Below are 24,311 nucleotides of genomic sequence, written 5' to 3' on the forward strand. Positions count from 1 at the left end.
TGCAGATGTGACCTGGTGGGCGGAGCTAATGGTCAGAACTGTGCAAACCAGGTGTTTTGCACAGTTCAATGGTTGCCACAGAGATGAAAAGTTCCCTCAAACATGCATGAAAGAATCAAAGCAAAACTTCAGGTATGTTTTTGTTGAGGGAATAACATTATGACATGATGTAAAGCTCAAAAAATGTCAATTTTACATCATCCTGCCCTTGACAAGACATTGGGCAGACATATGTATGTATGTATGTAAAGAAAATTGAAATCTAACACAATTTAATTAAATGTTATAACTCATATTAACTGGGTATCTTCAGAGAAACGTGGATGATGATGCTGTGGGCCGGAAGGATCTCTGGTAGCAGTCACTGTAGCAATAAATATGAAGAAGTCTCTGACTGACATGTCATATCTGGGCAGCAGAGAATACATTTCCAGGATGACATCATGAGCCGTTAGCAAGAACTACTAATCCACCTCATTTGTTTTTGCTGCTCCTATTTAAATCTGTCTGGCTCTACGGTTAGAAAGCCGAGTAGAGAGAGGATAGAGTTGGAGGTTTGTTTCTTGTCCACCATGATCGATGGAAGAGATGGTTTGAACTTCCTCCATCTCTCTCTGCCTCCATTCCAGCTCCTCTGGGATTTGGGGGTCATAGTTCAAGTATCATTTGAGCTTTTGAGATCTCAATCAGCTGCTTAAAGAAACAAACAAACAAAAATATACCTTGTTGTTACTATCCACAACTGTCCTGAAGTAAAAGAAAAAAAGAAAGAAAAACAAAACCCAAATTCCAGCTGATCAGCATCCAAAACCACAGCGTCCGAAAAAAAGGCAATTCATCAATAAAAAACATTGTAGGCAAAAAACTACAAAAAGAACAAATCAGAACTAATGTGACAGAGTTACTACAACATGCTGCCATACTAAGCTTAAAAGTTGGGCACCTAAATCTTGTCTTACAAAAACACAGCAGTATTTATAGGACATTCATGCCCATAATGACTTCATGTAAACCTTTAACCACATCTGTATATTACCCTCTATGTCCTGTGATCTGGTGTTATACAGCAATCTGCACATATGGCAAACATTACATTAAAACAAAAAACATAGGAAAGATTTTAAAACCGCACGTGTGTATTGTCAGATCGCCTTATATGGAGAAGATTATGACTCCTTACGCTGTGTGTATGGTTGGCTGATATACACACAGTCTGAGTCAAAGGGGAAGGTCATGAAAGTGATGTACTACTGCCATACTGACACTCTTACGAACATTTTTGGCCTCCAAGTCACATTTGAAATACTAAGGTAAATGGTTGGTGAACAATGTCGTCTAATGCAGCATCTCCATGTTGCAACTTGACTCTAAAGAGAGGAACTAGCCAGTTATAACACTGCCTGGATGGTGTCTTGCAAAACCAACACTTGAGTAAAACCCATGTGACGCACACAGAGAAGAAGCAGAAATGTGTTTCATGTTTAGACCAAGTGGATTGCTCAAACTTGAGGAATGACTGACTTTCTTATTGAAGCATTTTTCCCAACCTTCTCAGTTCCTTTCTAAGTCCAAACACCTATCAGGCCTAATTAGAGCTGTGTGTTTCTCTTCTGGTTGGTCTGATAACCTATCAACCCAACACCTGGAGGTTTTCGGGAGTTCACAACAACGTTATGCATGCTAACCTTGAGAACCGAGGCAGTGTGAGTCAGAAATCAAACAGTCAGCCTACACACACAAGTCAGGGCATCTCGTCATGCTGAAGGGTGGCTGTAAACAAGCCAATCTGCCTCCTGGAGGATCATAAAGCCCAGCCCAACGGCCCTCCGGCTGAACCGGAGGGAGCGGCAGCATTACCTGTCCCATCTTTCCCACTAGCTAACGAGCTAACGGTATCGCACCTCCCGGGAGCTTCGTGTCGACAGCTGCTTCTCGTCGCTCCACGGCGGTTGGTATAAACAACAAATAGAGCGTGGAAGCTAAAAAGAAACACTCACAGGATCCCGGAGCAGGTGGTGCAGACGAAGGAGCCCACTGTCATGTTGACATAAGTCGGGCCGCGCTGGTCACAGTCGAAGCATTTCCTATTCGCAGGCAGGCTAGTCATTTCCCGGAGCATCTTTAGGTGAGTCTCCTCCTGCTTTCGCTTCGCACTCGTCGCCATGGCAAGAAAATAGGGCACCTGGTATCACTGGGAGAAGTTTGGTCAAATGGCCCGGCGGCGGAGTGCGTTTCTTCGGGGGCAGACTCGCCGCGTCTGACGGCAGGGAACGGGGAGACACCTTGCTGAGGTCCAGCGGGTAGATTGGGTGACTGACAAACTTCTTCTTCTGTAACTGAAACGTTGACAAAACCCAACCCCTCCCCCAGAGGCTGCGCCATCTGTCGGTTTGGAATGCTGCCTTGTGTTTTGTTTCACAATGGCAAGGAAATTATCAAGGGACATAAGTGCCAAAATGCAATAAATAAGTCGTAAACAAGTATTCATGTATGTAATAATTTGAAAGAAAATAGTGAATTTATTAAGTACAGCTTTACATTTTAAGAACCAAAATTTAATAAATTAAGTTGTAAATAAATATTAATTTCTCTCATAATTCCAATAAAATGGTATATTAAAATACAACTTCAAAACTTAAGAACATCATGCTAATTGGCAAGCATGAGGGTGGCAGTGTCATGCTGTGGGGCTCTTTTACTCTTTGTTTGTTGAAAGTATTTAGCATTAAAAGAAGAGGACGACTCTTAAAATCTTTTAACTTCACCCCAAAATCCAACTAAATAGTTGTTGGTTTACATAGTTTAAACCAACAAGTGTCTTTTTTTAATCTGGATTCTAAACACACAACGAGGGCTCATTAATAAATAATTATCAGAAAATACTTCATAGTTTGTATTTAATATGCTTAAATGCTGAAAAAATTACGTTCATATTATTTTATTTCATAATTCAGCTCAGTCACTGCTTGGGTCCATAGCTGCTATCTGCAACTATGATTGATATTTGATACAAATCATAGTTTGTCACCAATCAAACATGATTGGTGTTTGATACAATCAAATACCAGCCATCAGATGTTGGGAATTATTTGAAGAAGCACAGTGGCAGTTTAGATTATTTAATAAAGAGATGTAGCAGAGGAAATAAATGCCTAAAAAAAGGATATATCTGATTTTAAGACATGATTTAAAGATTTTGATATTTGTGTATTTAATAGACTGGCACATTAATATACTTAACAAAAACTTTTGGTTCTCTGTAGTAAATGGTCCCACAAAAGAGCAATTAAAACAATTCACATCAAGTCACAAAAGCATTACATGACCAAATACAACTCAGTGTTGTTTTAATCGTAAAAGAAAAATACTTACATATAAAGACATTAAAAAATAATAAAAAATTAGGATTTACATCTTTTTTTCTTCATAATATTGATTTTACTATGTGGACTTAGCAATCTCACTTTCTCTTTCTGAAATTAAAGCAACAACTTAAAATTCAAGCCTTTGGTGTCTGTCTTGGCTCCTGTTACACAGCAGGTGCTCATTGAATATCCAGAGAAGAGACGTCGCCTGTCCTTGGTTTTGGCCTCCCTGACAGTGGTCACTCTGTTCTCTTTCATGGCCGGACACCTCCTGCTCTGCTTGTCTCACTGGCTCTGCAGGAAACTGCTGCATGGACCAAGAAATCAAATGGAACCGTGTTGTTTTCTGAACACCACTGGTCGTACACGGGCACAGTACTGTACTGTCGGAGGCTGTGGTGTTCCAGATGCAGGGTTGTGGTCAGTATATTTTCATGATTCTCAGCTGGGTTTCTTTTAATTGTTCCAAAAATAGGCTCTCTGTCAAATAAATTATTTTAAGCTGCACATTATTTATCAATCAGCAGCTGACTGAATTTACCATCAAAATTATTGGATTGGGATAATAATCTGTTATCATAAGAAAATGCATCCTGATTATTTTTGTCTGGAATATTTACCTTGGAGCATAATCTTCAGGTTGAATTGTTTTTCTTTTTTTTTCATATATAGTTATTCCGATTTAGGAACAACTATAAAATAAAGGCAGACTTATTATGATCTAGGTTTCTTTTTGTTGTCACCTAATGAGGAAAGTGATTCTACTGGCTGTGGAGGAAAAGAGAAAGAGAGGAAAAATGTTTAGACATCAAAATAGCAGATTTTCAACATTGAAAAAATGTATCTAAGCACCTCTGCTCTAAGGATGTGAGTGCATCTGAACACACAATAAGACAAAAACTTTTACAGTCGGGTTTTGTAATGAGAAAGGAAGCAAAAAAGTCCTTTCTGTCCAAGAGAAACAACAAAGACTGACTGGAATTATGCAGGAAGTGGGCCGGTGGAGAGCAGATGATTGGTGCAAAGTTATTTTCTATGGCAAATAATCTTAATTGTTTAGGACATCTGGAAAATAGTTTGTGCAACAAGGAAAAAGTATGTCAACAGTGAAGCATCCTGATACATTTATATGGTTGCTCATCTTCCAAGGGAGTGGACTTCTTCCTCACATTTCTGTCAAAGCATAATGCCATAATGAATGGGATCAAAAACATCCTATATGAGTAACGTCATGAAACACTAAGAACCGTGCTCCGCTCTCAAAAAGCAGTGGTGAAACAAAAAGCCAACAAACTGTGGTAAACTCCAAATACGTGTATACTAATTTTTATGTGTTTATTTATTGGGTTTCACAACATGAATTTAACATAAATTTTCTGAGAGGGCCATGTTTGGGGATGACTAAGTTTAAATTCATCACTGATGAAGTGGTGAAGATTTATGTTTTCTAAATATTCATCCATATGTTTGTGTATTTTTTCCCTTTTGCTCTCCTCACCTGTCCTCTCTTTCTGGTAACTCTGAAGAAGTTGTCCATGCGCATCTGCCTGATACATCCCTTGCCGTCCCTTGCCTCCTTCTCCTTTTTCCTCTCCTCTCGCCTATTTTCTCGATGTTCATGAAATGTCTTCATGCGATGACGGATCCTCTCCTCCCTAAAAAAGCATACGGAAATAAATGGAACAAATCCTTCGGCTCCACATCGGTCCAGGTCCACATAAACAGAAAAACAGGCTCTATGAATCTGTACCTGACATGTTTGGTGTGACACAGGAAGTCCACCACGGCTTCTTCGTCCAGCTCCCTCCACATCAAGTTAGGAACTGGAGTTTCTGTTTCGTCCAAGAAAATCTTCCTGGCCTCTTTGTATTTCCATAAAAGAGGTACAGGATGGGTCTGGAAGTATGTGACTATGTTAGATTTTTTTCTTTATTTTTTTTTCTTTAGAATTTCTGTATAGTGAGAAGTAGATCAAAACAAGAGATTACCTCTCTGTTGATGTGCAACACCACATTCTCAATAGTGCGATGCTTCTGGATGAGAGTCAGAGCTTTCTTTGGACCTATACCAGGGATCTTGTCGCAGTAGTCACAGCCCAGCAGAATGCAAAGGTCAACAAGCTAAAAGGCATTTTGCAAAATAAGACAGGAAAAAAGTGATTATTCATCACAAAACTTTAAACAGCGATGTCAAACTCATTTTTATTTTGGGCTATATCAAGATTATGAATGTCCACAAAGGGCCGGTTGGGGTAAAACGCATTGATAAAACCCATTAACAAATGGGTTTAAAGCTACAGTTTAAACCCATTAACAAAGAAGTTCAATAATACTGAACATCATTTCACATTCAGTAATTTGGCAATACACATACGAAAGAAGATTGTAGCCACTGAAAAAAAAATATTTTGGCTTCAATCTTCTGAGATCAAAAGTCATAATTCTGAGAAAAATGTCAACATTTTCACTTTTTTTCCCTGAGAATTTTTACATTTTTTTCTCAGAATCCTGTCTTTTGATCTCAGAAGATTAAAGTCAGAATAAATCTGGTAAATTCTGAAAAAAAAAAAAGTAAAAATTCTAAGAAATTTTTTTTTCCTGTTGCCCTAATCTTCTATTGAAAACTGCTTTCATTTGATTGATAAAATATTATTTAGACATACAACAGTTATTTTCAGTGTTCTATGTATGTGTCCCTCTGGGCCACATAAAACTTCAAGGCGGGCTGGATTTGGCCTGCAGGCCTTGAGTTTGACATGTGCTTTAAATGATTCCAATAACAGAAACTTAAGCAAAAGTTTCATTAATGTTTCGCTCTTACCTCCTCATGAGTAATCTGCAGTTTTTCCAGCAGCCTGGGTAATGAGTATTCCACAACTTCACTAGGAACATGAGCATAAAATAAAAATCAGATAAGACTTACCGTCTGTCTAATACAGCAAAGCACTGAACTCTGTTATCACTGGAACTACTTTACTTTGTTCTTATATATTTATACAGATTATAAGGTTGCAGTATGTAACTTTTATAAAAAAAAAAAGTTTTTTACATATTTGTTAAAACTGTTGCTATGTCGTGAGAGTACAGCATGAGACAAATAATCTGGGGGGGAAAAATCGAGCTCCTCCACCTTCTCCCAGTGCCAACTAGAAACAACCAATCAGAGCCAGGAGGCGGGTCTTATGGCTGTCAATCACCATCTGTGTGGCCCTGCTCAGGCTCCCCTGTCATTCCCCTCCTTGCTCTCTAAGCTGCAGCTGGCATAGCCGGTTGTCAATGCTAAGGCTAGTTAGCATAGCCACCAATGAAGGTAGATAAACAATTTTCCTGTAACGGTAAATTGTTTCTCCGTCATTAGCACATTTAGCGACCCGTACACAAGCGTGGCCCTCATCCTGGCTCTGATTGGTTGTTTTGGTTGGTGCATTTCTTCAATCGGCAATAGCAGCTCAAGGAGAAGGTGGAGGAGAACCATCTTTTCAGATTATTTGTCTCAAAATTTGCTGTTACAACATAGTGACAAATATGTAAAATAAATGTACATTTTTTATAAAAGTTACATACTGCAGTTTCAACATACCTGTTCTTCTTAGCATTCAGCTGACGAATGAGAACGTTCGCTCCAAAGGGCAGTGTGTCCATGTCCTCGGAGGCCACTGCATCCACAACCCCATGTCTCACCAGCCGGGCACAATGCGCTTCAGCGTCCCCTGGAGCCTGAAAGGCAGAATCCTGTGCATGAAGTATGAAAAATATTTTTCAAAAAAAAAAAAAAGTGGAAACTGAAACAAGTTGTACCTGGATGACAGGCACACCCATACATTTCAGTAGCTCAATGGAATCCTTAGTCTGGGCTGATGCTGCATAAAAGAATTATTCAATGACATCAGAATTTGGAAACATTTAAATATGATAATGAAAGATCCTTTTACACTCTTTATGCATGTGGACCTTCTCCTGTTCTTTTGGGGGAGCTCCAACCAGCTGCCTCGGCTCGCCTCTCCAGCTGCAGAAAAGCAAGTCTCAATCAGCGAGAGGAATTTTTTAAAATCTGGAATCAGTCAACAGTCAGTCTATCGTTTCTACAGCAGACCAGTTAAACTGCCGATTTGAGCAAAACAGGAAAGGGTCTTTGGTCCCACAGACATGTTCTCCAACTCAAAATGATCCCCAAAAACAATTCAAAACACGCAGGCTGTAAATGTTTCTTACAACAGGTGTCTTTTCCACGGGAGGCTTTCCATCGAATACAAAGACCGGCTTTATGTCGTGTTCCAGGAAGGTCAGTGTGCGGAAAAAGAGTCCAGTCAGGGGGCTGTGGAGAAGAAACCCAACATCACCAACATGGAAGAGAAGCTATTTTGGCATTTATAGCTGAATTGTTGGACTATTTTTTTTTAACATTACAGGTGTTTGTATTTTTTCTGATAAATTTCTCAAAGATCTCTCACCTCAAAGAGGGCGTTGCTGCTCGAAACTGGTTCAGAACCACTGAGGTATCCAAGGCGATGACTTTCCCTGCGATGGAATACAGCAGCAGCGCAATGAACATAAAACTACACAAGAGTTCTTCACTTACTGGTTCCTGTCACTGACATAGTTTCCCAAAGGACAAACTGAACAGATATTTCCTTGATGGCAGAACAAAAAGCCTCTGTTTCAAAAGATTTCATTTGATAAATGAAGATGTTTTCTCTTTAAATGTGAAAAGTAAAGTTGCTTGATGAGATAATTTCTCTGCATACACCTCAGAAAGTACTTGGCTGCGCCCCTGCATGTTGCTTACAGGTGGTTCCATAAACCATTGTATCTGCAAGTGAACTTATACAATTTATGCATATTTATGGATTTATACATGACTGTTCTCTGCATAGTAATGAACTGTTTGGAGAAGATCTCATAATCCTACCCAGAATAACATAAAAATAAGATCATTAATGAATATATTTCATGTACGGCACACACCTAACAGCTATAGCTGCTTGGACTTCCTGATGATCAGTAAAAAAATTTATGCATTTTCTCAGGAGCACATTGCTATTATTTACATTATTTGTGTCATTTCTTAGTTATTAGATCTTACAGAGATATTTAACTACAAGGTTAAAGCTTACATACTGTTTATTAGGGTGAGACCAGTTAACACGATTTTGAATTTGACTTCATGTGATAGCACTGTAACTTCAATTACTGATGTAATTAGCACCAAAGTGACTGTTTGGTATACAATTAGAAGCTTTATGAATGCTAACGTTAGCTGCTAGCAACCTTTGTTAGAGATAATTAAGGCAGATCAAGCTGGTCGGCGTTCAGTCCTCTATTACCTGTATAGTCACTGATATCCTTATAAGAAACTGCATTTGGAGCATTAGAACGAATTAAGTCAGCCAGTTTAGTGATCCCCATCCTCCTAATCACATATGGACTTTTGTTTTTCTCCCACTTCCGGTTTTGAAAAAAAAAAGGAGAAAATAAAACAAATAGCGTCGGGTTCTCAATATATCTCACGGTAAATCTACTTTGTATCCGTTTAGAAACACAGCGGTTGACTAAAAGGCGTTTTATCGTCAACGAAATTCAGCTATTGAAACAATTTTTTCCTAAGCTCGGCAAGTCAACAAAGTGAACGGTAGGGGTCAGTACTGAGCAAACAGATGGGTTTTGAGGAAACGGACCTCCAGCATTTATTATAGCAATAATATTTACAGACATTTCACAAATGAATAAATTAGAAACAAATATTAACCTAACGTATCCTCTCTTTAAATAAATATTAATACATATGTATGCAATGTTCACATAAGAAGGATGCACAACAGATGAATATGGTATTCAAAAACAAGTATTCATCTACTACACCTGAGCATGAACACATTGGCTCCTGGATTTACAGCAAAATTCATGATGAATAAAACAATGGGATTAATGGCTTTAATCTGAGAAACAAAAAAACAGCTCCAGCTCTGTGAATAGTATGTGGAATCTTCATGTAACAGATCATAGTAAGTCTTCCCCCACCCACCCCGCCGCAGATACACAATTCATATAAAACATATGAGAATCTCCTAAACATGTGACATGCAGGGAAATGGCTATGGCATCTGCAGAATTATTAATATTTTGACACTTTACGAATGGTTAATGATGGCCACAGCAGGGGACCTACATTTCAGCCTAGATACGAGACCTAAAACTGTGTTTGTCACTTAAAGAAATCCTTGTTAGTCTTGTGAGTCTTTTCAAACACATGCTGCTCAGTTTAATAGAGGCCTGTCAGTAACAGCTGAGTTTTGTTTTTACTAAGACAAGTCTTTTTTTTCTGTGCAAGCCTTTAAATTCCCCAACCTGTGTAAAAAACTAAAAGTAAACAAATGTTGTCCAAAATATGCAAATAGAGTGTAAAACAGGAACTGGCATTATGGACACTCTTTCTCTTTCTGATTGTTGCTGTCAATTGAACACAATTGTTATTTTTTATTTTACAGTTTCATTCTTTTTTGTAACATTTTAACATTTTATATGACTTGTAGTGAGCTTTGTCTCAGTGTTTGGTGTCAGGATTATTCATTAATAGCCACAGTAAAATTATTTTAACTCAGTCAGATAACTAGTTTTAAATTTGACAACAGAGGCAACAGCTCAGAAAATACAATCAAGATGTCTGGCCTTCATTTTGTGGGCAATAACTTGCAGGAACAAGATATATACTGAGTAAACAGAGCACATCCAGAAAGCATCTAAAGCGCTTTACTTTTTCCAAATTTTGAGCACTTTCTGGTTTCACTGGTTCAGGTGTTCCCTAGTCAGAGATAATCTTGAAATCTGTAATTAAAAAAAAAAACAAAAAAAACAAAAAAAAACAACATTTGTTTTCTTTAATTATTGTGGAATGTCAGAAAAGACCTATGCTGACTGAACAAGGATTTACTTTGGTTTCCAGTGTTTTTGGAGATTCGGGCCATATCCCGGTTTAGCGACGTAACCAGATCCACGTGTTAATGAGCCAGAACGCCACCGTGGCCGAGTACAGGACCACCTCCCGCTTGGAGCGTTCTTTGTTTTCTTCCTCCAGCAGCTGCAGACGTCTGTTGAGTTTCACAATCTGGTGAGCACAACAATGTGAATGTTTACTTACACACTTCTTTTTTTCTTTTTTTTTTTTTAAGTTGAACGCTAACTCTGCTGGGCTGTGATAGGGAACCTAACAAAGTCCCCAAACGCCAACACATCCAGTCCCTGTTTCAGACCTAATCATTTCAAATGAAAAAGAGTTAAACGTTGAGAAAGATAGAGCTTAAGATTACGGGACTCGTTACCTGACGCCGCAGCGATGAAGCATCAACTAAGCCAGATTCGTCAGGGTTCATATCCAGAGCCAAGTCCAAGTGGGTTCTGTGGAAATTAACACATCTTTGGTTAAATTAATAACATAAACAGCATCCTGAACAATATTCTGACATTCAGCATATATCCAACAACACTAATTTTCTTGTTCTTTTAGGGCAGTATCCTAACTGCTTTCAATCACTACAGTTTTTTTTGCAATTTCGCAGAACCCAGAACACTTAAAGTTCTGCGGGCCTTACTTGGCTCAATCAACTTCAGAAGTCATGATTCAACAATAGGAAAGCAAGCTAAAAATCACATTCATTAGAGAGGACCAGGGCCAAGAACCACTGCTGACCAAAAAGACTAAACAAAGGCCCAAAAACATTGATGATCCTCAAGAGTTTGGGGAAAATTGCAACAAAGGGTGAAAGTTTTGGAAAGGGTATTGCATTGTATCTGGTATAGAGTGATGACAGCTGGAGGGGTTTAGAGGTTAACTGATGGAACAATGAATTCAGCTCTCTAGCAAAAAATATTGAAGGACAATGTCTGACTATGAGCTCTTGACCTTTAGCTCAAGCTTTCATGGGAAGCATGTTTCAAAACAAACCGGCATGTCAACCTCTGCTTCCCTTTAAAAAACAAAATCAAAACCAAAATGAATCTATGAAGCAGCTCACTCAAAATCCAGACTTGTATTTGATTAAGATGATGTGGCTTGACCTTAAACAGGCCATTCAAACTTAAGAACCTTCCTATAAACCAATTCTGCAAAGAGTGATCCCCAATTCCTCCAAATCGATGTAAATTATTACAAACAGTTGCTGCCAGTTGTTGCTGCCAAGGTTTGTATATACATTCAATTCAAACAATCAGAGCTGGCCATCTATATGGAGCAACATAAAAAATGTAGTGATTAATGAGAAAACAACCAAAAACAACTCACCTCCGGTGGCTATCATCTAAGAGTTCAAGGACCTGCTGATAAGCACGGCGCGTCGTTGACTGAACGTAAGACAGAAACCCAGCAGCTGTAAACAGGTTGATGTTTGCATCTTCTGGAGAACAGAGGGGAGGACAGAGGCGGACAGGGGGGGCTGATGGGGAGGGGGTTACGCTAGCACAGGGGGAAGATTGGAAGAACCGGTAGATTAACAAACAATGATGAAAAATAGACTTTAGGGACCTTTAGAGATCAGCAGCACTTCAGGTTTCCTTACCTTACGTCTCCTCTGCTACAATGGCTGCCATGACGACCAGGTATGTTCTCACTTGCACTGCGTTCCCTCCGAGAGCGGGTGTTATAACTGGCCTGTAACACACAGAAAGAGCTCATTGAATTCCAGGCTCACATCTAGTGATCAAGTGTTATTGAAAATCCTTAATCATTAAATGGCCAAAATCAACAGCTTTCCTGCTGGTGTTCGTCTCAGCATGCCATCACGTGAAGCAGAAGACTAACCAGACATTCATGTAAGTCGGCTGTGTGACAGAAGAGAAACGCCTAAAACATACAGGACAGTGGGTCCTGAGGATCTCTCAGTGGCCAGTGTGACAAAACTAGTCACTGAATACACCGTCCATCTTTGTACTGACTGGGCCTGTATGCACTGGCCTGTCCAGAGAAGCCTACAGATATTACTGGAATTTCAACATGAAATGTAAAATTTCCAATAACATAGAACTATCAGAGATTATGAATAAAAATCAATCAAATGTTATTTGCATAGCACCTTTGAGGAACAAGATATTTCAAAATGCTTTACATCATAAAAACACAAAAATACAAAGTCATCAAACACACAGTCAACATTACATTTTGCACATAAGGTGATCACTGATTGTTTCATGATTAGGTTTCAAAAGCAAATCTAAACAGCTGAGTTTTTAGTCTAGATTCTAAGAAACTCAGTGTTTCAGCAGTTTTGCAGTTTTCTGGAAGTTTGTTCCAGATTTTTGGTGCAAAGACGCTGAATGCTCAAGTAGCAATTTTCCGAGTTTATATTATAATCCACAAAACTAGAGTCTGATTGTACTCACAGTGTGGCTGGGATTACTCTGTGAGTTGGCAGCTTGATCCGTTTCCAGAGAGTCCAGCGGCTGTTCTGTAAGGGTGAGGACACGCGGCGGGGCCTTCATGTTCAGGAGGTCCACCGATGGAACCGATTGAATTAGATCTAAATCTCTTGGTTGAACAAACCTCGACTCTCCATCGTCACCTGCAAGAAAAAAAAGAAAAAAAGAAAGAACTTAAAGGGACATTTCTTTTACCGCTTCTAGCATCCCACTGATGATGGTGTTAAAGCTGTTTGTCCTGGATGGTCTGCAACAGCTCCACAACTTGAACTGCTCCATCTATGTTTTATTTTAAATGTTTATCATTAGTGACCCAAACCCAGTATCCTACCTGCAACAACAATTCTTTCAGGAACCTGCATCAGAGTTGTGTGAACCGGTAGAGGTGGCTGAAGCAGAGTGGGCCCCGATCCGCTCTCCAGCGCCACCTTGAGGGTCTCTGGGATTCGCATGCGCTGGCTGATGCCCTCTGTGTACTCCAGCTCATAATGGATGCGGTTAATCTCAGCCACCTCGGCAGGCGGGGTAAAACTTGGCCCACTCATCCAGCCTACTGTCAAATAGACAAAAAAAAAAAAAACTAACACAAAATTTTCTTTGAATATATGTTTCTGGGATTTGGTGTCTCTCACACATAAATATTCTGATTTTCTTACCTACAGAATTACAGATGCAAATGGAGCCGTCGAGTTATTTTACTCTAAGATGAACTAAAGTAAAAATCAGCCTGATTTCAGAAAAATTCACAACTTTAATGTTTTCCCTATGAGAGATCACAACATACTTAGGCACGGCTAGGTAACGGTGACTAAAACACTCTTCATTGTGGATGTTGTTACTGACTGAAGTTAGCTGCTTCCTGTGTCAGTAACATGTTCAAAAGGAAGTCAGAAGAAGCACATGCCTGTGGCCACAAGAGAATGAAAAACAAGAAATCTGATATAAAAATATATAAAATATAAAAACTTTTGAGATTAAAATAAATGCGCACCTGATGGGTTTTGTTTAAAATGGTGTAAAATATGGTCATTTGTTTTATAGTGGAGACATTGACTCTACTAGGATGTACATCAGACAGCCTGAGGGAAGAAACTGTGTCAGGACTGGCTGTTTTTTTGTTGTTGTTTTCTAACAAAGAGCACGCTGTAGCGCTGAGCTTAAAGTAAACTGTTTGTGTCCAGGATGTGTGAGGTCAGGTCTGCAGAGATGTTAGCTGCCCTTTTCCTGACCCTAGTCCTGTACAAGTCCAGGATGGAGAGAAAATCAGCCCTGATGATCCTCTCTGTAGACCCGACAGTCCACTGCAGTCTGGCCCTGTTGTCGAACACCAGACTGTAGCTAGAGTTTAAAACATGTTAGACCGAACCTACCAATCTCTATTTCCTAGAAGCAAAAGAATGGAGTGGGTAAGATGAGACAAAAGAAGGTTTGATTTTAAATGGCACCCAGTAATCTCTGGGGATACACGATTCCCCGTCTGGTAGGCCCCAGTCCAAACTCTGACAGAGAACAGGAGAGGGACTATAGGTTAGGCAGGAGGAGAAGCCTGGCATGACATCCATCACAGCGGACGGACCAATTCATCTTTTGAATTGTTTATTATAAATTATTAATAACTCTTATATTCTTCTTCTTGTAACTTCACACACACATAATATAACATCTAAAGGTAAAAATGATGAAGTCACACGATTTCAATCAAGCTGCCCTTCTCCATGCCAGTGGATAACTACTGCTTAAGCGGTTGAATTTATTTCGAGCAGAATCATTTACGGCTAATTTGGACAGGCTCAGCGATAGCCCCGCCTTGAAGCTGCCGCGTAGTCACAACATGTTGTCTGGTTCGTCTGAACAGACTGTCCGGTAGTTGTGTCGCGTCCTGAGAGGACTACAGTGGTGGAAGATATGGCGTGTAACAGCCATGCTTCATAAATACTGGATGAAAAACAGTGTTTCTCGCAGCACTGCGTTAAATTACATAACACTGACATGAGTGTAGCCGTTGCTGACACGCGGTTTCAATGTCACAGAATGCAAGACGCCATGTTCAGCCTGAATACAAATTAACATTACGCTAATTAACTAAAATTGGCTAACATACTATTTAACATTAGCAAGCCATGAACAGTAGCCCGCGTTAGTATGTTAGCAAAGCCGTGAGCTGAGAATTGCGTACCGTCTCCAATGTAGTGACACAGCTATGAACCCTGCGTGACTACTTACTGTTTGGGGTTTTTTGGTCCACGCTTTAAAATGTCATGTCAAATCAGTGTTCCATTCGTTAAATATACAGCTTCTGCTGGAGACAATCAGCGAGCAACTGTACAGCTCCTAACGCAAATAAAGAGTGCTGTTGCTCCAATCACAATCGCGTGCATGACGACGGGGGGCGGAGTTTGAGACTTCTATTGCTCGCGGAACCGAGAGCTGCTATAGCAGGTGGCACAGAGGTTATAAAACGAACGCACGGTACTCTCACATTTCAGCAGGATGCTTCTTTATTAAGGAATCAACCGGCGAAATAAATAATAGAGAATGGCCGTCTACAAAATGCCTTCTGCTTATTATTCAGTTTTTATTTATTTGAATGAGTAACATGGACATATCCACCCTAATTAGGTTACTATTTCCATAATTTTGTATTCACCCTTTTGTCCTCTTGTTTACATATCTATCCAGTTCTAGTATTACGATTATTAGGCACCCTTTTGTCAAAATAGGGTCAGATGCTTATGCTGAAGAAAATATTTTAATCTAAGCAGGAAAAGAATGGATGAGTAGGACTTACATATGAGATTGTGGTTATGTGCCTTATAAAACTATAACTTGCATCATAGTTTTATAAGTTTGTTGCGCACTGTTGATTTTCAGTGGCAGTAAGTGGAGATCTCTTTCTAACACTATATAGTGGTGTAGACTAACACGTGTAGTTAGTCTACACGAATCTTAATCTTAATCTTAAGAGTGAATGTAACTACAGCTCCCAGATGAGTTACTATTTAGTAAAACAACACAATATTGAAATCTGGAGAACAATTACAATCCATAGAAAAATGTTGTGTTTTTTTTCATGGCAAATCGACATCTGTTAGCTACAGGAAAATAAGCTATTATTAATAATAACCTCATGCTATTTCATAAAAAAACATCACTTTAATAGCTCCATATCAGCTGTAAAATATTAACATAACTATTAAAAATATCAGGTTGAAAACTTTCTGCTGCAAGTGTAGAAATACACCTCCCAGAATTCCATCGGCTTCCTACACAGAGCGCATGCGTAGTCGGTCTGAGCCATTATTTTGTCCTCCTCAAGCTTTAAATGAACAACAGGCTAAGCGCTCCCTGAAATGAATTAAATATTAATTCACGGAAAGAGATTTTTTTCTCCCTCCGTCCTCACCGAGAACATACCATGGAGCGTGTCGGTCAGTAGCTCGCTGTCTCGCCGGGCCTGCTCGGTCCTCCGTTGGGCTTGAAGGCCGAAAACGGTACGCGGGGTGACAGCCCCGTTAAAAGGCAGCAGTTTGGGTGTTTATCTGCTCGGCTAGCCTCTCAGCTAGCTTCCTAGAGAGCAGCGACGGGAAGCGGCGAAAACTGTAAGGACTGATAAGTTTGGAAAGACAGAGCTGTGACTGTCGCTCTGTCCGACCCGGCAGAAGGGATGGCACACCTTGGAGACTTACAGAACCAGGTACAGAACCTCCTGTCACCTTTCTTATCCTTTGTTAGTGGATTCCTGTGGCTGTCAGGCTTTTCAGGAATAAGGATGGGTGGGGGTCCAAGACATCGGGGCACACGGTTAAACCAATTGTCACAACATGTACCATTTTTTATTATCATTACATTTAGCAAGAAAGATGATTGGAGATAATTTGTAAGATAATTTAAAATGTAATGTGCTGTTTTATAATTTCAATTCTCAGTAATTTTGCATTTGCAGTTGATATATTTGTGCGCTGAGACAACCTCGTAGCTTTGAGTTTATTTGCTGCTGTTATTTCAAATATAGTAATGTAAAACAGACGCAGCTAATCATTTTCTATTAATATTTTGCAGCACAGCACTATAGTACATCGAATATACATTTAAGGTAGCAATAGCAGCATTGCTTTCTGTGCTTTTTATGTCAATTAGGGACAACCTCACAGTGCACACACACACACACACACACACACATACAATAAAACATAAGCACCTTTATTAGCATACAAAATGCTTAGATTTGTCTGTCACTCATCCAGAACACCAAGCTGGACCCGGAGGAGTACTTCACCAAGCAGGAGCGGATTGGAAAGGGTTCTTTTGGAGAGGTTTACAAGGGTCTCAACAACCGCACCAAGGAGGTGGTGGCCATTAAAATTATTGACCTGGAAGAAGCAGAGGATGAAATAGAAGATATTCAACAGGAGATCACAGTCCTGAGCCAATGTGATAGTCCATTTGTTACCAAGTATTATGGATCATATTTGAAGGTGAGATAGTAAAAAAAACAACACACACACACACATAACAATGGGATAACTACATGAAGAGCCTCGCAATATTATAAATTTTTCACATTTCATGTCACAACTACAAACAAGAATGTCTTATTGAGGCGTTTTATGACATAGACCAACACCAAGTAGCACAGAACTGTGAAGTGTCTTTCCTTTTCAAAATCCTTCATAAATAATAAAAGTTCATGTTTCCTCTGACCTTTCTGCTTGACATAAACTGATTAATAAGTGGATAGCTGAAGGTGCTTTGTGGTAGTTTTTTACAGAACTTGAACCAGGTGAAGCTAAAACTGTCACTTGAAGAGTACTGATCAGAGCTTATTTACAGACATTTATCTCAAATGTGCAAAATGTATACATTTCCTGTGCAGCTGTGGCTTAATTACTGTTCTGAACATGTTGTTCTTTCAGCAAGTTGCCTTTTTTCTTTAGTCTGTATACCTCACTTAATGATTAATCCATTACAAAAATTATTTCAATAATTGATTAATCACAATTAATTGTTTCAGCCTGTTTGTATTACATAAAATCTCAACAATCCCAACTGGGTTTTGGTTAACAAACCAAACAAATAAACAATTATAGCATAATCTAGACTTAATGTGACGGAGGTCAAACTATTGTGTTGACAGCCAAATAGACTTTAAAAGGAAACCAGAGAAAGAGTTTAAATTAAATAAACAATATAAAAAAAGTCTAAGAGAGAAGTAGCAACAATTTATCCATAGATTAAAATGAATCACTATTATTATTATTATTATTATTATTTATTTATTTTTTTTTAAGCAAAGAAAATGTCACATCCAAAAATCAGAATAACTAGAAAACTAAAAAATAAGTCTAATTTATGTGGTTATAACTTTAATTTCAGAAAGTTGAAATAAGAACCAGGAGATGAATTGTAAAACACTCTAAAACAAGTTAAAGACGATGTGAAATAACTGTCAGTTAATACTCGATTCTTTTTTTCCCCCTGTAGGGAACCAAGCTGTGGATCATCATGGAGTATTTGGGCGGAGGATCTGCTCTGGATCTGGTAAGATGTTTTCTACGTTTCAGAGCTCGTTGTTGATGCAGCCAGACTGAAAACGAGAATCCAAACCGTCCCGTCTCTCCCCGGCCCAGCTCCGCCCCGGACCTCTGGAGGAGACCTACATCGCCACGATACTGAGGGAGATTCTCAAAGGCCTCGAGTATCTGCACTCGGAGAGGAAGATTCACAGAGATATCAAAGGTAATGAAAGATGTGTGACTACAGCCTGGTGCTGGCCGAGCCCGAACCAGATGCTTCACACTCAGCCACGCAGTCACAGTCACACTACACACGTTCTCTTCTGCTTGATTTCACAAGCGTGTGTGAGGTTGTAACGTCACAGCCATCTGTAGGTGCTAAACATATTCACGTTGGTATTTTATTTTCATTTACATCTCTTTTTTTTTTTAATTAACTTTCATTTTAGATTTACATCATGATGCAGCATTATTCCCTCATCAAAAACATACCTGGAGTGTTGCCTTGATTGAGAAATCCATTAATCTCCCGTGGCAACCATTCAGCTGTGTAAAGCACCTCAATTACAAAGTCAAATTTGAAATAATTAAGTATTTTTGTAACAACCGATAGTATGCCTGAAAAACACTTAACACTGCCCCTTTAAATGTTTTTCTTTGTTACTCATAAAATAGATTGATTGTAATAATCCCACAGTGACAAAAGTGAGACATTTAATAAGTTGGACTATTAGTGTGTTTAATATTCCGCAGAAACATGAATGCATCATTTCTCCCTGCTTCTTGACCTCTCTGTAGAGCGTTTGTGCTTTTTAGTGCTGAAGCCACAGATTCAGTGTCTTGTTCTCAGCAACACGTTTCAGGGATTGCATTTGTCTCCACTCTGCTCTGCTCTTCTCTCCGGGGTGCCCTGAAGAGTTTAGTCCTACAGCTTAGTGCTCCTGTTGAGACATCTGAAGTGAAAGACGTGGATCATTTAGTTTCATCAGCTCCTTCTGGTTGGATACAGCTAGTGAGAAAGCATGATGTCTTAAAATTCAATGTGTTGAAAGTAGGAAAAGAATGACCAAATGTGAGGATTGAACCATCTTTCTCAGGGGTTGAATGTTGATTTCTTTACCTTTGGGCCATACATGCACAGCTATTGCTTTTATGAGATTTTACTTCCTTAAACCTTCCAAAAATGATCAAATGGCTGCATGTGTTTCAGTTTTTGGAGCATGCAGGAGGCGTTTGTTTCTCTCTGGAATCTTTCAGTGATATATTAAACAGAAGAGCTGCAAAAAATAACTAAATATAAAAGTTAGGGACTGCCAACTGGGAAAAAAAACACATTTAGTTTAAACCAGTACAAACTAGAAAACTAACTCATGATAAACTTTTAGAGTGCTTCTCATCTATTTTACTTACTGTTATATATAGAATATTGATATGGTTCCCTCTTAGGCTATTCTCATGTGAAAAGGTGAAATAGTTTTTCCTTGTACTTTAATATAAGGGCTGAACCGACTGCAGTTTTCTGGCCGATCACTGATCTTTAAAAAGCCTGACCTGCAGATTCCCATTTTACTTTATTTTGTCTGAATGGTTGCTAGGTTGGCAACGATGGGGTTACAATTGTTAACCACAGGACATGACCAGGTGGGCCGGGCTAACGGTCAGTTCTTTCTCACGGCAGATCAGAAGTGGACAGAACCATTAGCTGGTATTTTATGGTGCTGGTATTTATTGTTCCTTCCTGACTGGGTCTGCTGCAGAACATACATCCAGATACACTTGGAGGTTTATCTGCTGTAAACCTCAAAGCGCTAATGGAAGTGCAATAATACTGTTACCATGGAGACTAGTCGCTGGATGAAGAAGAGACCTTGCTGACTGATTTCTTAGGCAAGTAGCCCTTGTGTAGCAGAGAGCGCACCATTTAAAGGGAGACATCTAGATCCTCTATCTCTACGTCCTTCAGATAAGAAAAACACAACTTTGTTTAATTTTATGTATTTAAATTTACATTTTCCATATTTATCATAGGCTTGTGTTGTTTATGATGAAGAGTGCCACTGATCAAATGAGGCTGCAGCAGTTTTACTCCAGACCAGGTGTTTGCTGGTGACCCAGTTTCACCATGGAGCATTTAGGACTTCTGTAACGGATAGCAAAGGCTAACCCAGCTTATTGAGCACTCTCTCTCTCTTTCTCTCTCTTCCTCTCTCTCTCTCTTTCTCTCTCTCTCTCTCATCCAGCTGCCAACGTGTTGCTATCGGAGCAGGGCGATGTGAAGCTTGCTGATTTCGGAGTGGCCGGCCAGCTGACAGACACTCAGATCAAGAGGAACACATTTGTTGGCACGCCGTTCTGGATGGCGCCGGAGGTCATCAAGCAGTCGGCTTATGACTTCAAGGTGAGAGAGGAGCAGCAGCAACGAGCCTGGCAGCAGCAAACGGCAACCACAAGCACCATGACTGACAGAGTTACTGTTGCACACACTGGGCGTCTCTTTCAGCTTTGCACTTCTAGGAACTGAACTCAGACTGGATGGTAAACGTTAGTTTTCCATTCTTGTCTCAGACATGCTGGCACAGAAATGTGCTTTGATCTGAACTACTTGGCTGTAGGTTTAAGGTTGAGCCTCTGTTGGTTTGGACGCCAGGAAGTTAGCTTTTACTCACATCTGACCCAAACTCCCACTTCCTCATGTTCACTGAGGCGGCGGGTAGAAAACTCTCTGAGGTTACTTTCACCAGCAGCTTGTTTTTCTTGCCCTTCCCTTCCATAAAAGTCCCGTTTTCAGAGTGCATGACTGACGGCTGTAAATGTGATGGGTGCAGCTCCTCCAGAAGTGTCTGTCGGAACCAACACTCAACCCCCAATCTCGTCTGCTCCTACCGGCTACACTAATTAATAATCACTACATGCATGTAATGATAACTACATGCTAGTTTTAGCTACCACAAAACTAGCATGTAGTGCTAGTTTATAGTAGATTCAACTATTCTGTGAGAGATGCTTAAAGCTCAGGATACTGTTCTGGAACCTAACTCTAAATGAAATGAAATCTTTATTTTCAGAACAAGTAAAATGTCAGAGACAAAATAAAATAATTAAGAAAACAAAAAAAAAAAAAACCTATCATAATAATAATTAAACATGAAAAGACAAACAAAACTCTGGGTTTATACTGAAATAGTAACACGTTTTATTGTGCTTCTGTACAGTAAAGGCTGATGCTAATTCTAAAAATGTGCACACCACACTTTTCAGATTTTTGTTGCACCAAGTTGTTAAAAGCTTTTTTCATCGTCCCTCTGGTTTGTGTTGATTTATTACATAAAAATCTACTAAAATTTCTCATTTTCTTGTGTGTTTCAGTGTGGGAAACCATTGCTGTTTTTAGATTTGAAGTCTGTTTCTTAGTTGCAGCTCGTTTTGTGTCACATGACGTGACGACATGTTTCTGCTCCGTTTCAGGCCGACATCTGGTCCCTGGGGATAACGGCCATAGAGCTGGCTAAAGGAGAGCCGCCCAACTCGGAGCTGCACCCCATGAGGGTCTTGTTCCTCATCCCCAAAAACCCCCCGCCCACCCTGGAGGGCCCCTACAGTAAACCTTTCAAAGAGTTTGTGGAGGCCTGCCTAAACAAAGACCCTCGTTTTGTGAGTCCAACAGCTGTGTCCGTTTTTTAAGCTCACAATTCTGGAGCTTTTCAACGTGGAAAAAGAGAGCTTCGCTAATTAAAACGTATAAAAATTAGAGATGCACCGAACCAAAGTTAATATCCGTATCGGTCCGATATTGCAAAAAATTCTAGGTCAGGTATCAGTGACAATGTGCCCAATTTATTCAGTCTAATTCTATGCTTTGTGCTCTGAGTGATGTCATGCTTTATTATTTATTTTACATTATATTTAGAATTTCTAATTTCACTTTCTGAACCATTTGAAAGAAAGTTTGTTGGAAATTATTTTTTGCATGTTTGACAGAGACAGTCAACCTATTGTGTTTGTCTCTTTATTATCTATTTCACATTGACTGTTCTACTCCCAATTGCATTGACAGAACAAATTAAAGTTGTTTTTACATGTTTGACCAAACTTATGAAGCTGTTTTTTGTATTTAAGTGAGCTGTACTGATACAGAGTTAGAAGATTAATTTATAATTCAGTACCTTTATGTCTGTGTTCATAAAAAAGACATTTGAAGTCAGTTCAGTACCTCAGATATCGGTATCAGTATTGGCAGTGAACAAAGTGGATTGGTGCATCCCTAATGAAAATAAGTAAGTAAATGGGTTGTGATTTTTAGTGGGTATTTTTTGCTTGTGTTCTGTCTGCACAGAGGCCCACTGCCAAAGAGCTCCTGAAGCATAAGTTTATCACCCGTCACACCAAGAAGACGACGTATCTCACAGAGCTGATCGACCGATACCGGCGCTGGAAATCCGAGGGACATGGGGAGGAGTCCAGCTCCGACGACTCAGACATGTTAGTGCCGTCGTGACTCTAAGAGCATTTCTGTCCTCTCGCTGAATCAGCAGTGTTTCATTCTCCTCCACCTCACAGGGACGCCGATGGTGACGTTGAGCAGACTCCCCTGTGGAACTTCCCCACAGTCAAATCTATAAGCCAGCTACAGCAGGGCTACCCACAGCCGGACTCAGAGGTGAGGCATCCCACTGCCGTACACGGCAACCAGCAGCTGCTCTGTCAGGTCGCTCAGCTCTCTACCTCTCCTCCTCTCTTTAGTCCGGAGATTCTATGAAACGACAGCCTAAGTCCCAGTGCTTGTCTGCTTTGGTAACGCCCATATTCAGAGAGGCAAGTCACACTCCTCCTCCTCATCATCACAACTGCAACTTATTGACATAACCAGACCAGTTATGGACAATACTTTTCTTCCCCACCAGTTGAAAGATAAGCGTCGGGCCAGCGGCGGTGGAGTAGGAGCCATTGAGGAGCTGGAGAACGCCTTCAGCCTGGCAGAGGAGTCCTTCCCAGGCATCTCTGACCGTCTGGTCACACATATGATGGAGAGAGTGTGCAGGTGCCGCTTCCGCCGCCGGCGTTCTAAAACCGACGTCACGTCTCTGACTGTAACCTGCTAATCCACGTTTTCCTTTCAGGTTTACTTTAAATGGTAACATGACTCCATCTTCACGGTGAAACCCCCTACTGGATGTAACGTCACCCGGCCTTGTTTTTTTTTTTTTTCGTCCATCTGTCCATGAACACAACAGCTCTGACGACCACAGACCACCTGTCGTACCACTGCCACCTTCCCCGTCTACACCCTGAAAGAGATCTTATAATTAGTTACAATTAAATATTTTTACAGTTTTTCTTTAAAAACGAAGAGTATTTAACACTAAAACAAAAAGAAAAAAAAAAGCCATGCCATTTAGACCGTTGTGTATACCTGTTAGTGAGAATATAAAGACTATTGAAAATTATCTCCTGTCTTTTTTTTCTTGCTCCATGAACTCTTCTAACACCATGCCTACTTTCACTCAAAGAAACTCCATTATAAAGGGACATCTTGATATTACAAAATGAATTTTTTTTCAATGCACTCCCATTTTCTCCCTCCTCATACAGTGAGTTGGGGATTTGGAGCATAAGAATTACTGATCACCGTCATATTTAGGGGCATCTTAAGTGTGAAATCCCTGCATCATTAAAGATAACTAGAAACGTGGGTGTCATGATGGAAGGTATTATCCAGGCTCAACCTTCAGTTATTATAAAAATGCTTCAGATGTATCAAATATGACTTAAAAGAAATTTGTGTAATTTAAAGCCTTGAAACTGGGCCTGTCTCTTTAAATACTCTTCTGAAACTTCACCTTCATCACATCAGCATTCATAATGAGCTCAGCAGATGCACAATTCCACCAGGTTTTTGCTAATTGCTGTTTGCTAGTCTGAGGAGCCGAGTGGAGGGTGGGCAGAAGCTTGGAAACTGCAGGACTGAGGAGGAGCTTTGTCCTCATGGGCGGAGCTAGGTCCACCCAGGTGTTTCAAACAGCTGAATGGTT

The 24,311-nt window shown here is 39.9% G+C and overlaps 4 protein-coding genes across 8 annotated transcripts in view; 1 reads left to right on the forward strand and 3 right to left on the reverse strand.

Annotated features, from left to right (window-relative positions):
- agfg1b (ArfGAP with FG repeats 1b) overlaps positions 1-2,384 on the reverse strand; it is a 22,335-nt gene extending 19,951 nt beyond the window's left edge. Inside the window, exon 1 of the mRNA XM_015060483.1 lies at positions 1,998-2,384. Within this exon, the coding sequence (XP_014915969.1) occupies positions 1,998-2,164 (167 nt within the window). The 5' untranslated portion in view covers positions 2,165-2,384. The remainder of the gene's footprint in view (positions 1-1,997) is intronic.
- A 1,626-nt stretch (positions 2,385-4,010) lies between these two features.
- Positions 4,011-10,369, reverse strand: LOC106964788 (probable flap endonuclease 1 homolog). Of its 3 annotated transcripts, none has more exons than XM_015060487.1 (11): positions 10,293-10,369; positions 7,816-7,882; positions 7,577-7,679; positions 7,316-7,370; positions 7,163-7,224; positions 6,945-7,081; positions 6,186-6,246; positions 5,354-5,485; positions 5,116-5,261; positions 4,864-5,020; positions 4,020-4,133 (listed from the first exon to the last, which is right to left on the reverse strand). In XM_015060487.1, exons 1-11 carry the CDS (start codon positions 10,324-10,326, stop codon positions 4,080-4,082), a joined length of 1,008 nt encoding a protein of 335 aa, XP_014915973.1. In that variant the 5' UTR covers positions 10,327-10,369; the 3' UTR covers positions 4,020-4,079. The 3 variants fall into 3 exon arrangements, with proteins under 3 accessions (XP_014915974.1, XP_014915973.1, XP_014915972.1); XM_015060486.1 differs by lacking the exon at positions 10,293-10,369 and adding an exon at positions 8,689-8,967; XM_015060488.1 differs by lacking the exon at positions 10,293-10,369 and having other exon boundaries at positions 4,011-4,133; positions 7,297-7,370.
- On the reverse strand, positions 9,028-15,136 carry LOC106964789 (mitochondrial fission factor homolog A-like). Of its 3 annotated transcripts, XM_015060490.1 has the most exons (8): positions 14,993-15,136; positions 13,101-13,322; positions 12,734-12,912; positions 11,914-12,005; positions 11,640-11,810; positions 10,681-10,756; positions 10,293-10,466; positions 9,028-10,186 (listed from the first exon to the last, which is right to left on the reverse strand). In XM_015060490.1, the coding sequence occupies exons 2-7, from the start codon at positions 13,312-13,314 to the stop codon at positions 10,335-10,337; spliced, it is 864 nt and encodes a 287-aa protein (XP_014915976.1). In that variant the 5' UTR covers positions 13,315-13,322; positions 14,993-15,136; the 3' UTR covers positions 9,028-10,186; positions 10,293-10,334. The 3 variants fall into 3 exon arrangements, with proteins under 3 accessions (XP_014915976.1, XP_014915977.1, XP_014915975.1); XM_015060491.1 differs by having other exon boundaries at positions 9,842-10,466; positions 13,101-13,319; XM_015060489.1 differs by having other exon boundaries at positions 9,842-10,466; positions 14,993-15,135.
- Positions 15,137-16,042: 906 nt separating this feature from the next.
- On the forward strand, positions 16,043-23,726 carry stk25b (serine/threonine kinase 25b). The gene is made up of 11 exons (XM_015060495.1): positions 16,043-16,463; positions 17,014-17,244; positions 18,251-18,307; positions 18,397-18,505; positions 20,523-20,680; positions 21,748-21,933; positions 22,616-22,761; positions 22,840-22,939; positions 23,023-23,094; positions 23,184-23,320; positions 23,400-23,726. Exons 1-11 carry the CDS (start codon positions 16,434-16,436, stop codon positions 23,437-23,439), a joined length of 1,266 nt encoding a protein of 421 aa, XP_014915981.1. The 5' UTR covers positions 16,043-16,433; the 3' UTR covers positions 23,440-23,726.
- The last annotated feature ends 585 nt before the right edge of the window (positions 23,727-24,311 follow it).

The sequence above is a fragment of the Poecilia latipinna genome, unplaced genomic scaffold (assembly GCF_001443285.1).
Source record: "Poecilia latipinna isolate Pla-1442-1.1 unplaced genomic scaffold, P_latipinna-1.0 Scaffold1720, whole genome shotgun sequence".
NCBI classification, from domain to species: Eukaryota; Metazoa; Chordata; class Actinopteri; order Cyprinodontiformes; family Poeciliidae; genus Poecilia; species Poecilia latipinna.

What these genes read in the sequence shown, in the direction of transcription:
- LOC106964788 (XM_015060486.1), bottom strand. Translation starts at nt 8,770, where the DNA reads ATGGGGATCACTAAACTGGCTGACTTAATTCGTTCTAATGCTCCAAAT. An exon ending in TGTCACACCAAACATGTCAG is followed by an intron (nt 5,021 to 5,115) that starts GTACAGATTCAT and finishes ATGCTTTTTTAG; the next exon opens with GGAGGAGAGGATCCGTCATC. An exon ending in TTACCAGAAAGAGAGGACAG is followed by an intron (nt 4,134 to 4,863) that starts GTGAGGAGAGCA and finishes TTTCCTCCACAG; the next exon opens with CCAGTAGAATCACTTTCCTC.
- stk25b (XM_015060495.1), top strand. Translation starts at nt 16,434, where the DNA reads ATGGCACACCTTGGAGACTTACAGAACCAG. An exon ending in ACCCACAGCCGGACTCAGAG is followed by an intron (nt 22,940 to 23,022) that starts GTGAGGCATCCC and finishes TCCTCTCTTTAG; the next exon opens with TCCGGAGATTCTATGAAACG. An exon ending in TAACGCCCATATTCAGAGAG is followed by an intron (nt 23,095 to 23,183) that starts GCAAGTCACACT and finishes CTTCCCCACCAG; the next exon opens with TTGAAAGATAAGCGTCGGGC.
- LOC106964789 (XM_015060490.1), bottom strand. Translation starts at nt 13,314, where the DNA reads ATGAGTGGGCCAAGTTTTACCCCGCCTGCCGAGGTGGCTGAGATTAAC. An exon ending in TTAGATGATAGCCACCGGAG is followed by an intron (nt 10,757 to 11,639) that starts GTGAGTTGTTTT and finishes TAATTTCCACAG; the next exon opens with AACCCACTTGGACTTGGCTC. An exon ending in CTTCATCGCTGCGGCGTCAG is followed by an intron (nt 10,467 to 10,680) that starts GTAACGAGTCCC and finishes TGTGCTCACCAG; the next exon opens with ATTGTGAAACTCAACAGACG.